Genomic DNA, 15,642 nt, shown 5'->3' on the forward strand with positions numbered 1-15,642 from the left:
GAAATCACAACAACATCTTATTTAAAGGTGCCATGTGTAAGAAGTAATTTTATTTGTGTTGAGGTAAAAATATCCAAAAAATTTGCTACACGCATCAAAAGAATGAGAAGAAATAAGGGCGATGATGTCATTAAAAAAATGACAAGGTATAGTGCTGCAGAGATATCAACCTGAATTAGCATGCTAAATTACTAGCCACAGCCCGACAGGTGTCATAATACCAGTTTCGGCCATGGGAGGCGGTATGCATGACATTTGTATTGAGATCCATGTGGTTAATTGGGAAATAAGGAAAATCAGTCTATTCAGATGTGTTTTGTTCTGTGAAGCAATGTTCTTAAATCCCAAAGAAACCCCAGTTAACAAAGTCCTGCTTGACTCACACGTTGGATAGAAAGTGTAGTTACAGATAACAAGTGCTTAATCATGAGAGCCTCTTGATTCATTTGTCTTTTCCACGCTGAGGTGCAAACATGTAACATAAACAACTCGGAGCACATGATTGCATTCAACACCATAATACCACAACAACTCATCTGCAAACTTGACAAACTGGGACTCAGTATCTACCTCTGCAACTGGCTACTGGACTTCCTCTGTCAGATGCCTCACGTGTTGGCAACAATATCTCAAGCAGCATCACACTGAGCACGGGGGCCCCCCAAGGTCAGTCCGCTGCTCTTCACCCTGCTGACGCATGACTGCACTGCAACCTACAGCAACAATCACATAGTGAAATTTGCTGACGACACAACTCTGGTGGGTCTCATCACCAAGGGCGACGAGACAGGGACAACAACCTCCTGCTGAACGTCAGCAAGACCAAGGAGATTGTTGTTGACTTCCGGAGAGGTCACACCCAACACCTGCCACTGACCATTGACGGTGCTGTGGTGGAGAGAGTGAGCAGCACCAAATTCCTGGGGGTGCACATCAGTGAAGACCTCTCCTGGACCACCAACACTGCATTACTGGCGAAGAAAGCTCAGCGCCACCTCTACTTCCTGCGGAAACTCAGGTGAGCAACTGCTCCACCAGCCATCATGACCACATTCTACCGAGGCACCATTGAGAGCATCCTCTCTAGCTGTATCGCTGTGTGGGGCGGAAGCTGCACTGAATACAACAGGAAAGCCCTGCAGCGCATAGTGAACACAGCTGGGAGGATTATTGGTGCTTCACTCCCCTCCCTGAAAGACATTTACACCACCCACCTCACCCGCAAGGCGACCACAATTGTGAGTGATGCAAGTCACCCCGCTCACAATTTGTTTGATCTACTGCCCTCTGGGAAGAGGTACAGAAGCCTGCGCTCCCGCACCACCAGACTCACCAACAGCTTCATACACCAGGCTGTTAGGATGCTGAACTCTCTCCCCCCTCCACCCTCAGCTACATAACATCCTGGACTTTGGACCCACAATGGCTGCCTTGCACTACTCCACTTGCACTACTCCACTTGTACACTTGCACACTTTGCAACTTGTTGTTGTTGTCCTGTTGTCCAGAAAACACAACACTCTTACATAACTTGCACCACTATGCCACTTGCTTACTTAGGTCAAACAGAACTACCTCAGCCATTTATTGGCCTGACTTTGCATTATATTGACTGTCTATGCACAATTGCACAATTTCAACCCAATTTTGCTGCTCTTATTCCTTCATTGTATGTGCCTTCTTATTTACTTGTTATTGTTTACTTGAATGTTATGTTTGTTTTCAATTTTAAATTTGCTTTAAATGCTTACATTTAAATGCTTACAAAATAAGTAAACACTAGTGATTGCAGTCTGACACTGAAGCTTCAATACATGCTTCAAACCAGTAACTACAATTCCATTTGAACCACTGCTCCGAAGGTTGCTTTGCTACGGAAAAATCACGTCACATATGACGTCTGAAGCAGAAACTGCTTCATTCTCTGAAATAATCGCCTGAGTGGTTCGTAGCGCCACCGCCTCGTGAACCAATCGTGTTGCCACTGCAACTGGCGGCCTCTTTCTTCTGAATTGTAGCGCGCTCAAAGCATAAACACTTTAGGCTAATGCAAAACATTGCGTTTGGTTCATAGCCTCTACTGTGACAAGCATAGTTTGTTCATATTGCTTTATTTTTATTACAATGTAAGAGATACGTGGGAAAACGTTATTCTGATGGCTCCTGATCAATCTTTATTTGTATAAAGAATGATATCCCATTCTTATTCATGTGCACTACGTATGTGTGGAGGTGGGGTGGTTAGGTGCGTGCACTAAATGTATTTCACTAGTAAAGCTTCCTGTCCACTATCTAGCCGGGATAATTTAGATGCACTCTTGGCTTTTCAGCAGGAGAGGTCGCTGTTACTGAAGCTTCGAGTAATGAACCCATTTCAGTCAAAGTTCAGTGCTTCACCAAAGCTTCATTTGCCCATCACTAGTAAACACAATAGCAATTATAAGTAAACGGTTACGGACATTTGAAGTACTGAATAATCGTTTCAGGCTGATATAAAAACAAGACAGAATTGTTTTATGTTACACGACCATAGCACCACCCACGATACCAAAATGCTTTTCCTGTTCCCGTCATGCGGACCAATGACAGCAGGGCTTTTGATAGGGAACCCTCTGCCGTTTTGAAAGTTTTTATATACCACTGTTTGGCGCGTAGATTTGAAGATGGAGTTGGACGCCTTGGAGTTATTGAAATTAAGAGATGTTCCGAAAGGTTTGTTCATCCTCTTAAACTCAGTTGATTATCAACATAGAATTGGCGATCTGCGTGCTATTTAGGATGTCAAAATAGTTAAACATCCGCACGAAAATCGCCTTCTCAGAGTAACCTTTTTGCTTGGTCGTCCTCTGACCTAGCTAGCTAGCTAACGTCAACATTATACCGTGCCAGCGTTTTCAGTGTAACATAACTAGCAGGTTTAGAACTACTAGACTGACTACAATAAAACTCTTTTGTGCAGCTTGGGTGGACGCAGTATGGGAAGCGGAATTCTGTGACGCTGAAAAACTGGACTCTGTTATTGAGGAAAAAATAACAGAGGGAGGAATACATGTCTTCAAAACTGTACAGACTCAACTGCTTCCGTTTTCAAATGACATCACAGAAAATACACAGGTAGGTTGTCTCTAAAAATAGATACATTTTCTGTTGATAAACTTTGGTTTGTGTCGGGTCATGTAGAGGATTAATATCAAAACAATAGGTTAACAAAATATGTTTCCCCTTTTGACACAATCGCCACTTGCGCCTGTTCATTTTGCAGAATGTCTGGGTCTTGATGAAAGAAAATGAAATCTCTGTCAAAGCTCTTGTTGCAGTAATTTCCCATTTCATCTTTGAGGGAAAGTCAAAAACCTCTAATGTAGAAGAGAGGCTTCATGCGTTGCAAGCAGCCTCACTTTATCTGCTGCTTTTGAGGATTCCTGGTAAGATTCTTCTATCTGAAAATAAGTCGAATGAGCTTTCTTGATTTAGATTTGCCCTCCTAATTGATACATATTTACAATGTGCTTTTGTAAATGGTAAGATTCTTTCCCCCTAGAATTATTTATATACCAAATAACAGAGGAAAAAATAAGATTGTATTGGTCTTCCTTGAGCTATGTTGTTACACATATTGAGTCTATGTGTTATGTCCTCAGGTAGTGTAGCCAATCAAGTTTTTCACCAAATTCTGTTTGAGAGCTCCCTTGGACTCATCCAGAAGTGTTGGCCAAAGGACTCCTCTGGAAAGAAGCGCAAGAAAGACCCCCCAAGTAACTCCCAAGGCAAATCAAAGGGACGGAAACGTGCCAAGTCTCAAACAAAGAACCAAAATGAGGTACTAATGCACATTCATACGTGTGTCTGTGTACCACATGTCTACAATATGATTTAAATAGTATAGATAGATTTCCTAGTGTATGTGTTTTTTATTTTCTTACAGTGTGTGCTGTTAAAGCTAAATGTGTCCAGTGGTTTCTGAATACCTGATGGCTTTGCTGTAAAATTGCACATATAAGATGATCATGAATTTAAGAGGAAGGTCACAATTATTCTTTTTCAGCTCCATCTCTGGGAGCAAATTCTGTTTTGTGCTGTAACCCTCAATGTCTGACCTTGGCAGATGGATGATGAGGACGAAGAGAATGATGATGATATGGACATGGAAACCTCATTTTCTGCTCGAGAGCTGTTGCAAATACGAAACGAAATTGAATCTCTGGTGAAAACTTTGCTTCACCTCCTGAAGAATGGTTCTCTTCAGTGCAGGCCCGAGTGTGTCACTGAGTGTGTGCAGGTGAGCTTATTGTTTTCAACAATCCATAATGTTAACAGATGTCAAGGATTTGGTAAATAATATTTTTAATGATCATTTATTGTTTGTTTTGTATTCAGATTTTGACTGAGCTCACTCATTTTGAGGCAGCTGTTGAAGAGATCTCATTTTCAGATTCAGTGTAAGTTTAACATGACCCACCAGGTAATTCTGTCCCTGTATATGGGAGATGTTGAGGGCAGAGAGTGTGTGTGTGTGTCTGTGTGTGTGTGTGTGCCTGTGATGTGTGGTGTAAGGTAGTGCGAGACAAGCCTACATATAAATGTCCAATATCATGACTGTGTTTAGGGGAATCAACCGCATGAAGACCCTGCCGGAGCTGGCCTATCATGGACTGTGGATTCTCTGCTCCAGCCGTGCAGCTGGAGACACGGTGCTTATTTTTTTTAAATTAATTTATTTACTCATTTATTTTAAATATTCACTTAATTTCCCTTACATCCAAAGTCCAATATATGTGTGCTGATCTAGTGGTTTGTGTTCAGTGTCTGAGGTCAGTGTTCGGCCGGCTTCTCTACGTAATTCTCATGATGAGCAAAGATGACATGCGCTCCAAGCCGACCCTGCTTTTGCAATCGCAGGTGGTTCTTGCTGCCAGGGATCAGGCCCTCCGTTTTGTCAGGTGAGCATAACATGTTTGCTTGATATGTTTGTCACTGGTGCTTGTTTCTGACCATGACATTTGGTAACTTACTTTGTATGTATGTAGCCTATGTTTGTTTGTTTGTTTACAAGAGACAATGCACATTAATTAACATGTTCCCTTTAGGCAGCCTTGTAAATGTTCCAGATTTAGCCATGCATGCTAGTTTTCACCTGAAGTGCCTGGCAGGTTGATGTTACAAAAGAAAACATATAAATGAGGCCTGGGCTACACCAAGAATGTGGCATATTTATGGCAATTGTTTGTAGTATGCGACCATAGTGACTGACTGGACCCTAGGGTCACCTCAACAAGACCAGTGTATGTGTACTTTGCTGTATTTGAGGTGTATTAACAGTAGTATTGTGTTTTAAAGCCATGTTGTTGATGAGCTGAAGGATGCTGCCATGCCAGTGCTCTACATCTTGGCTCAGCACATTTGTGACAAGGTAATCTTCATGTTCCACTCAAAGTAAAGGTGTGCCTCAGACTGCCTTGGCTGAGAAGTTTAGGCCTTATGTTTTTATTTTATTTTCATGAAGCAAAACGTTTTTCAGTAAGACAAGCAGATCTCAGCCTTCATGTAAAACCCGTCCTGGGCATGGGTTTAGTGGAGTCGGTAGTCTCATCGGAGGAACAACAGTATATTAGAATATTTGACTCTGAATGTTCTCCGTTGGCTTCAGATGGTGGAGAAAGTGGACTACCGAACCAAAGGAGCCCAAGCTGTGGGGCAGCTGGTGGCTAAGATGCCTCCAGCCAAGCGTGCCAATTTCATCCAGTGGCTGTACAGCTACTCTCTGAAACCACAGGTGAGCCCTCAAAAATGAGTTAAAACCACAGGTGAACCCAAATCCAAAAATGAGTTAAAGGTCTGTAATGTCTTCTTTCCATTACAATTTTATTCCCTGCACTTTCTTCAACATTGTTACTTGTACAATTGAAAAGGTCCCCACAATACCAAAGGAACAAATGTGTAATAAATTGAACAACAGTAATGGGCAAAAAAGAACATTAAGTGTGACCTCCAATGTTCCTTAGCACCTGAGCACTCATTTTGCTCATTCTCCATCAGATCCCATATCGGCTGTTTGCGCTGGACGTTGTCATGGTGCTGCTGGAGGAGGTAGACGACGAGGAGGTGTCTGAGCAGGAGGAGGCGCCCCAGGAGGAGGGACGGTCGGAGTTCCTGACACGGCGCTTCCTGGTGCAGACGCTGGTGTTTGGCCGCAGCTGTGACGTGTCGCCCACCGTCCGGGCTCACGCTCTGCACTGTCTCTCCCGCTGCCTGGACATGCAGTCCCAGAACACCACCCGCTACGTACAGGAGCTCTTCCAAGCCAGTGAGTCTGCAAATCAGTTCCCACGTCCTGACCACTGCCTTGGTCCTCCAGCTGTTGTAGACGTGGGTTCCTAGAACACACTTTCTTTTATCAATCATCCTATGCTTTTCTTCTGCTTTTACAAATAATCGGCTAGGCTTTGGCTTTAAAATTGAATTGTAATCGGTTAAACGTGAATTGGTTCTGTTTTCAGCTGGTGTGGAGACCAGGAGCCTCTTGGAGATGGAGGGAAGTGAAGGTGAGCTGTGAAATGAGTCTGAATGATAATATGATGATGATCCAAAATCACACCAGTAGAATTCTAAATGACACCATATGTAGATTCATAGATTACAGGTTGTTAAATGGGGTTTGGCAGACTGTAGTGAGCAGCATAAAGGATTTATGGACAACAACACAACACATTGCGTTTATATAGCGCTTTATGAAGGCACCCAAAGCACTTTAGAGTGAAGAAGGAACCTCAATAACCACCACCAGTAATGTGTAGTGCCCACCTGGGTGAAGCACGGCAGCCAGAATGCTCAGAACCATGTGCCAGAATGAGAACAACACACCAGCTTGAGGTGGAGAGTGAGGAAATGAATGGTTGAGACAATTATACTGGGGGGCGATTAGAGCACCAGAGCTGAATAAAGCAGATTGGGAATTTAGCCAGGACACCAGTGAACCCCTATTCTTTGTGCCACGGGATGTTTTATGACCACAGTGAGTCGGGACCTCAGTTTAATGCCTCATCCAAGGAAGGCTGTCCGGATCAGTGCACTGACAGGGTTGATTGGGATTGATTTGTGGCCACAGACGAGGCTGCCATGTACTTGCTGCCCACCAACACTACATCCAGCAGCAGCAGGTCTCCCATCCAAGTAGTGACCAAGCTCACACCTGCTTAGCTTCAGCGTGGCCGTGTTTATAATACAATGTTTGAATATCAAATAACTAAGACGGTTTGTTTTTCCCTCCTCAGGCACTGTGAACACCCACTATGGCGTCTCCACCTTCAGGACAATTCAAAACACCAATGTCAACACGGCAATTGGCGATAGTAAGTTTTTTTTAAATTTAGGATTTAGGATGCCCCACCTACACAAGCCTCTCCAAAAAAGATCTATAAACTGCCCCAAAAAGTAGTTAGGGGCAGGGGTTGACCGTACTGTACGTGTGTGCCGCTCTGAAGTCCCGGTAGAACTCTTACAGACGATTGGCGAAACACGCTCTTGATTGCTTTTCTTTGTTTACCTTTGTCTGTGTGTTGGCATGTCATCATGCTCAATACAAATAGCACACTATACATTTCAAACTATCTCCAGAAAATGCCAACATTTTGTTTATGCCCGTAAGCAACTGTAATTTGAATGGAAAATCTGTACAAAGTATTTGTGATCTGACCGGCTGTTGACTTTAACGCTTTTTTAAAGGCTCTACTCCCATTGCTCGGGACACCTTGGATCTGTTAAAGCAGCGTGTGTCAGATGCCAAGACTAACGTCAGAAAAGCTGCTTTGGAGGTGAGTTCCTCACTGTCATCTACTTTTCTGTCGATCTTTTAAACAATATTTAGTAAGCTCATCTAAAGTGTGTTTCCTTGTGTGCTCCCAGGCCATTACAGGTTTGCTGAAGCACGGCGTGATCGCATGCAATAAGGAGCACCTGGCCCTGCTGTCTGAGCGTTGTAGAGACTCCTCCATCATGGTGAAGAAGAAGGCCATGCAGTCTCTGACTGACCTGCTCATTGTAAGTCTGCCATCGCCTTCCCATTAATGGCTCTCAGCCCCTCTTGTTTCCAGCCATTCATTCTTGTTCTCTGTTGTTATGTTGTCATGGTGATCATTAGCTTTTCAACATTGTCATACTTGGCCATTCACTTACCAGAGACTCCAGATGTAAATTAACCCATGGGCAATAGCCAGGTTTGTTCATACACTGTTGCATTGTCCCTGTGAGATAAACATTAAATGTTTATAAAAATCAAAATGACTTTGTGTCTGCATATGTGTATATGTTTTTTGCATGTCTATATATGTGTGTTTCTCCAGGCGTGTCCGGAGCGTAAGCTGGTGCTGGTGGCCTGGCTGCGTGGCGTGGTGGTGTCGGTGATGGACACGGAGACGTCTGTGCAGGACAAGGCCCTGGAGCTGCTGGACCTCATCATCCTGCAGCACATCAAGGAGCCGCGCCACTTCGCTGACACTGCCCAGAGGCTGGCCTGGGACCTGCTGAGTCTCATGTGTGACGAGTGTGCTGACCTCGGGTGGGTGTGACACACACACACACACACACACACTCACACACACCATAGTAAGAACAATAGCCATAGTAAGAACGATGTCCAACACCGCACAAACACTGAAATGTTGGAAAGTGTATACAGATATGCAAATATAGTCACTCCCTTCCCTCCTCCACCTTGTTCACCTTTCTCCAGATGTTACTTCCGCAAAGCCTTCCGCGTTTGGTCCCGACAGAACAAGTTCTCCTCTGGGTTTGTGAACACACTCATCAAGCACACGGAGACGGAGCACGCCTCTGTTGCCTGGATGCTGCTGTCCAAAGTGTCCGGCGGAGCCTCTGGCCTCCACTTGGAGACCATCCTGAACAAATGGGACGACATGCTTGCGTAAGATTCTCCACCCTCTCTGGGGTGCACTAAGCACGCACAATTGCTGACGTTGCACTGTGTCATCTCACAGTGCCTGTGTAACAGCTGACTGAAAGGAGAATGTTGTCCTGATCTGCTGATTACTGAAGCTGGGAAGACTATAATAGGAGATGTGATGGTGACCATAACAGATTTTATTCTGGGTGGAAGAATGATTTGCCCCCATGCATAGTTGTATTTGTTAACCACCATTCAGTATGTTTAAACGGTACTGTATGTGTTTCATTCAGTATGTTTAAACGTATATGTATCGTTCAGTATGTTTAAACGAATGAGGGCTTTTTTTTCCTCCCAGGAGTAAGGAGGTGAGGGGAGACACCACTTGCCACATCCTGACCGTGATTGGCCACATTGCTGAACACATTAATGATGTCACCAGGGAGAGGATTGTGGGTGAGTCACCCTGTTGTGTGTGATTATGTGTATGGAGGGGGGGGGGGGGGGGGTGGTAAAGGCATCTAAACATCTGATTGGACAGCAACAGTTGGGCGCACAAACCGTTGGAAACCACACTGACCTATGGCCATGTCTGTCTGTCATGTTGCGCTGTTTGTTCTCCAGAGGAGGTGAAAGCATTGCTGGGCAGCTGTGTGATGCCCACTGATGTCATTCATGCCGGGGTGGAGGCGCTGTGCAGGCTGGGCCGTGCTGAACATAAAGAGGTAGCTTTTGTGTTTGTGGACTCGGTGCACTACCTTGCTCTTCTTCAGGTCTTGATAATACAATGACTTCACAAACAGTCATTTTTATACCCTTTCTTTACAATTACTTTAGTACTTTAGTACTTTTTTTTGTCTGCAGAGACCTTCTCCGTAGTAGCATAGTTCTTGTTTAATTATTTTTTTAGTGTTAGGTAATGGCTTTAAAAAGGCAATTCATTTTGATGTACCGAAGTTGCCCCCAGAGGCTATGTTATATGCTGTTCAGTTATGCTTATTCTGGGTTTTACTCAAACTGGCACTGATTGATGACGTTTTGATCCCAAACTCTATCATCCACAAATAGACACTAAATTGTAAAGAAAGTCTCTCTTATTTACTAAAGACTCTCTCTCTCTCTCTCTCTCTCTCTCTCTCTCTCTCTCTCTCTCTCAAAGGTGCCTGCATTCCAGGCCTTTATGAATAAGCACTGTGGTGAGCTTGTAGCCATCTGTCAAAAGTATTTATCCAGCGTCGTTCTGAAAGTCAAAGCAGCAGAGAACATTGATACACATATTGTGGTAAGGTCATCATGTGTTTCTTTTGGTTTTCAGATCACTAGTTGCCATAACTGACCAGTCAAGCATCAGACTGATTTCCTTATTTACCCGTTAACACACAACTTCCTTGTTAAACATGTGACTGGATGCTATTGGCCCATCAGGTGAGGCACCTGTACACGCTGGGGATGGCGTCCCTGCACTGCCCTGAGCGAGTGGGGGAGCGGAACTTTGCTCTCGTGCTCTCCTTCCTCACCTCGGCGGTGGAGCTACAGCCAGGTGAGTCCAAACACCCCGCCACACACGGGTGGTCTGGTGCATGCAGTTGCTGGACAGTAGAGGCAGAGAGGTTTTAAAATATATATGGTTCTTTAATGATTAGTGTGAATGTTTTTGCCGTTTAAGTGTGCCTTTCCATTTCTCTCCTGTTGTTTAACTACAACTTAACAAGATTCCCCCCCCCCCCCCCCCCCCCCCCCAACAGATGGCGCTACAGAGCTGCCTGGTAGTCAGCCGCTGTCTCAGTTCAAACTGACCCCCATGCCGTCTGTTGTGCGAGCTCATGCGGTCATTACCTTAGGTAAGAACTGTGGCCATGATGTATGAAGGTGTGTTCTTTTCAGTGTTTTTGTGGCTCAGTCTCCGGCTGACACCCCTCTCTTGTGCGTGTGCGTGTGCGTGTGTGTGTGTGTGTGTGTGTGTGTGTGTGTGTGTGTGTGTGTGTGTGTGCGTGCGTGACTGTAGGCCAGCTGTGTCTCCAGCATGAGCAGCTGGCCCACCGCTGCCTGCCAGCCTTCGCCCGTGAGCTGGAGGTGGGCCAGCACATGACGGTCCGGAGCAACGTGGTGGTGGTGCTGTGTGACTTGTGTGTGCGCTACACCAACATGGCCACCCTCTACGTCCCCAACATCTCCGCCTGCCTTGCTGACCCCGTGTCTGAGGTCCGGGAAAAGACCCTCATCATGCTCACCAACCTGCTACAGGTAAACTCACACACACACACTTTTAAAGTCCTGTAAAAAATACTTTCTGAAATAAGCTCCAAGCTGTATTACAAAAATAAGCATTAGTCTGGGTTTGTGTGTCTATTTAATTACTTCTCCATGCACTTCCTGCAGGAAGAGTTTCTTAAGTGGAAGGACTCTCTCTTCTTCCGCTATGCATCGGTACTTGCTGATCCTGTCCATGAGATTGTGAGGTACTCCAGTACTTTTATTTCTATTGCTAAGGCAAAGCATTGTATTGTTATCCATAAAACAACATCTTCATCCTTCTCAACAGAGTACAAAAACATCCTTTTTGACTGATTCTCCTCCATTCTTTGCAGTCTCTGTGAGTACTGTTTGGTGGATCGGCTTCTGAAGAAAAACCCACAGATGTTCTATCAGCACTTTGTTGAGTGCATTGTCCACTTTAACTCCTATGACAAGCACAGCAAATACAACAAGTTCCCCCAGACTGAAAGGTAGCGTTGACTGTGTATGACATTTTTCAGCCAAAGTTATTTGACTGCTGTGTTGAGTCATGAAGAGCTGTCATCAGGTGAAAATGAATGCCGATATGTTCTCTTTTACTTAAGAGAGAAGGCCCTGTTCTCACTCAAGGGACAGTTGAAACGAGGCAAGCGATTCAGAATCTACAAGTTCCTGTTGAAGCACTTTACTGATGAACAGCGCTTCAACACCACAAACAGAATCAGCAAGGAGATTCTGGGTAACAACCTTAACGTATAAAACACACATACAAACAGAAACCCGTTTCTTGTTTATCCCTGAAGCCCAACTTTGTTTGTTTCTTTCAGCTGGTTTTGTGGACCAGACGTTGCCCCTAGATGAGGACGGTGCCGCGTTGCTGTCCGATTCTTTTGATGTTTTGAGTTTGAAGGAGCTGAAGCTGTCTGCCTCCACTGCAGCAGAGGGTGCTGATGAGCCTCAAGACGAGCAGGCCATGATAGTCAAGACCATGCAGAAGAAGCTCATCTCACATGTAAGGGCCACTTGACATACCTCAGCCCTCTGAATATAAGGACTAGGTCCACACTATCAGGCCAAATTTGATTCTTTTTCACTTAATGTGACGTATCTTAGTTGTTCAAATAGTATGAAAAGTGCAAGTCACATGAAATTCTAGTTTGGGCCACTTTCACGGCTGCCCCCTCTTAGCTGTGGCCTACTGCTTAGCGCTTTGGACTTGTAACCGAAGGGTTGCTGGTTCGAACCCGGACCAGTAGGCACGGCTGAAGTGCCCTTGAGCAAGGTACCTAACCTCTCACTGCTCCCCGAGCGCCGCTGTTGTTGCAGGCAGCTCACTGCGCCGGGATTAGTGTGTGCTTCACCTCACTGTGTGTTCACTGTGTGCTGAGTGTGTTTCACTAATTCACGGATTGGGATAAATGCAGAGACCATATATATATATATATATATATATATACTTATACTTATACTTATACTTTCATATATGGTCTAAATCCGATACAGGTCTGATGTTTTGCAGTGCTTCATGCAGTCTGAACAGTTATATTGGAATTCATGCTAATTAGAATAAATGAATGACCTTTTGGCCTCTCCTGTTTGTGATTTTCAGGCCCAGAAGAAGAACTTCATGGAGAACGTCATTCCCATTGTGCTGGGGCTTAAGAACTTGCTGGAGGAGAAGCGTTCACCCGTGCTGGGCAACCTAATGCGCTATCTACGGGTTAGAAAGACACCAACCATTTTTAAGTGCTACTGATTTGCCCCTGTTTATGAAGTGTTCATGAATCTGAACAAAGGAAGACATGACTTCCACTTCCAGGATAATATTGGATCATGAGTTCTCTGTTGATTTCCACCCCAGTCATTAGCTCAAATAGTTTTGAATTATGGGTGCAGTAATCCCGCTGCAGGGAGGCTCGTGTTTTATGGCCAGCATGTTGTTAGCTGACCTCAGTCGTGTGTTTGCAGGTGATCACAGAGGACTACCGGGCCGAGCTGAAGGAGCTGTTTGCAGCAGACGCGCAGCTTGCTGAGGAGCTGGAGTTCGGTCTGAAGCAGTACCAGAAGCAGCAGGAGGACAACGAGCTGGAGCAGCAGCTGCAGCGCCTCAACTTCAGCAGGAACACCCCGCAGCCTGCAAACGTACAGCCCCTCTTCCCCTAGTGCTTTAGTGGAGGCTCTTTGGGGATGCGTGTGTTGTGATTTGCTTTAGCCGTTAGAGCTACATGAGGGTGTAACGGCTTCCACACACAGTTGCGTTCCGTCAACGCATGCCAGTGGGTGTTCCTGACGGTAGCTATGCAATTGACTTAAGGTATAACCGTAATTTGATTGGCTGGTGCCGTCTGTTGTTCGCTTGTTCGTAATTTGATTGGCTGGTGCCGTCCGTCGGTGCAGCAAAAGTTGAACTTCTCAATGCGAGTGACGGGAGCAACGCGACGCAACGGACCCACAATTCAACGCACGCAACTGCGTGTGGGAGCCATAAGAAAGGGGAATGATCCACTGCACTGATGGCAGCGTCCTGACTGTTTTTCTGTGTTTTCGTTATCCTCTCTTTCCTGTAGAGTAAAAGTCATCGTGGCCCACGTGCCTCAGCACCGTCTGGTCAAGGCTTCACTCCTGATCGCACTCCTGCCTCTGTTCCATCCAGCATAAAACCCATTGCTCCACCAAGGTACCTTATCACCTGTTCATCTAATCAGAATAGACCTTTAACAGGAGCAGAGAAATGCTATATCCTCAGTATCATTACAGAATGCGATAAGTCTGTCTACCACATTATCTCTTATGATCCTGAGTGTGTGTCCCTGCAGGCGTTTTGAGGGTAGGGAGACCAGTGATGCACAGCTGTCAGCCAACACGTCTGTTTCAACAGGTGAGGGGGGAAGTCAATGGAGTGGTAGGTTAAATTAGCTATGGTCTAACAAATGTGTTAAATTAATTGTATTGAATCATGATTGTGTTTTGTTTCTCATTTCTGTATTCATCACAGTGGAGCACAGAGATGTTGGAAGAGCCATCAGCACTCCACAAGGTGAGCTGTCTGTCTGTCTGTCTGTCCCTTTCCTTACCTCTCTACAATACGTTAGGTGCTGTATCTGCAGCTATGATGAGCGCTGAAGCAATGTGAACATGCATGTTTCTCTTAATCACACAGTTCTCAGTTACTAAAATCTGTTCATTGACTGTAGTTAAAATATCACAAACACGCTTTGTGTGAAAAGACTGGTGACCTCCATTGGAGAATATCACACAAATGTCCTTATTGAATTGGCCCTTTTGTCTGGTTTGCTTAGCGATGACTTCACACAGCAGAGTTTCACACTTGGTTTCCCTTACAGCCAAAAACAGAACTCCAAATGCCAGTTGGTCAGTTGTACTTTGCTAGATAAGCAAAGCTGAAGGCTGATAGCTGACATCTCTCTCTTGTCTGTTCGTTGTGTGCGTTTTTTTCTGTCCGTATGTCCACACTCTAACAGACTTTATTTATTTTATCCTCAGTGGGCTTGCATGAGTTGACATTTGGTGGATGTGTCAGTGCCATCAGATATCGCAAAGGTAAAACACTTTGTCTTCTTTTTTTCCCCCATATACAAATAGTATGGGTAACAGAAAGGCGTTTTAAGACTTTTAGACCTCTGAGTGAAATAGTTAAATGTTTCTATCGGTTTTACTATCTTAGCTCCAGCGAGACACCAAGAAGAAGAGAGTGATGTCTTCCATGTGACTCTTGGGGAAGAGTAAGGACTGATCTGATTTCTTTCTCTCTCCAAACACACACACACACACACACACACATTCTCTGTCGTTTCTCAGCCATTTGTTACACGTGTAAACTGTTGTTGGGTGTCTGGTGGAAGGGATGTTTGACTTCTCTTTTGGTTTCTGCAGGACCCCAAAGCAATGGAATATCCAGTCACCTCTGCGGAAAACCCCCATTCGTTAAACTAAATAAACCCTGTCATCCTACAATGTCTTATATCCCTGGCTCTCAGATATAAATGTCTTGTTTTGTCTTCTATGTATTTTGATTGTACACTTTCATCTGAATAAACTATTTACTCTTTTAAAATCAAGGGTCATTTTCTTCAAAATATACAGTTTTAATTGACAATTTATAAATTGTCATTTATACAATTTCCATACAGTATGTAGTTTCAATAGACATGAAGCTTTGTGTTGGGGTGTTCACAACGGTCATTGGTTCTAACATTTGATTTCATATGATCGAAATACTGTTGTCATTAAGGAATAGTAAGCTATTCAAAGCAATGCATTTTTTAATATATAATATTATTTATCGCCCATTTCTATCCTGTATTGATGGGACAGGGAGAGAGATGGGTAGTGAAGTTGAGAAATGACCTCAGGTCAGACTTGAACTTGGGTCCTCGTGGGCACTGGACCTGTTTATGGTATGGGAATATTGCCTCTTGTGCAACAGCTCCCACTATTAAACCAATATTTTTTTTTTCCACATTCAGTATTCATTCATTCAATATCTC

General features: G+C 44.5%; 1 protein-coding gene across 1 annotated transcript; it reads left to right on the forward strand.

Moving 5' to 3' along the window:
• The first annotated feature begins 2,641 nt into the window (after positions 1-2,641).
• On the forward strand, positions 2,642-15,203 carry ncapd3 (non-SMC condensin II complex, subunit D3). Its single transcript, XM_076294170.1, has 35 exons — positions 2,642-2,712; positions 2,960-3,114; positions 3,263-3,425; positions 3,642-3,820; positions 4,106-4,279; positions 4,378-4,439; positions 4,607-4,691; positions 4,804-4,940; positions 5,338-5,410; positions 5,648-5,773; positions 6,037-6,304; positions 6,498-6,542; positions 7,272-7,349; positions 7,723-7,811; positions 7,903-8,037; positions 8,340-8,554; positions 8,729-8,920; positions 9,258-9,355; positions 9,524-9,624; positions 10,059-10,181; positions 10,325-10,439; positions 10,645-10,740; positions 10,905-11,143; positions 11,279-11,358; positions 11,488-11,625; positions 11,740-11,873; positions 11,962-12,146; positions 12,744-12,854; positions 13,103-13,276; positions 13,702-13,811; positions 13,951-14,012; positions 14,130-14,171; positions 14,639-14,695; positions 14,820-14,877; positions 15,029-15,203. The coding sequence occupies exons 1-35, from the start codon at positions 2,664-2,666 to the stop codon at positions 15,081-15,083; spliced, it is 4,203 nt and encodes a 1,400-aa protein (XP_076150285.1). The 5' UTR covers positions 2,642-2,663; the 3' UTR covers positions 15,084-15,203.
• Positions 15,204-15,642: the final 439 nt, after the last annotated feature.

This window comes from Alosa pseudoharengus, unplaced genomic scaffold (genome assembly GCF_046254945.1).
Source record: "Alosa pseudoharengus isolate Yale_2024_CS ecotype anadromous, Long Island Sound unplaced genomic scaffold, YU_APseudo_1.1 YU_APseudo_1.1_scf_2, whole genome shotgun sequence".
In the NCBI taxonomy this organism is placed as follows: Eukaryota; Metazoa; Chordata; class Actinopteri; order Clupeiformes; family Clupeidae; genus Alosa; species Alosa pseudoharengus.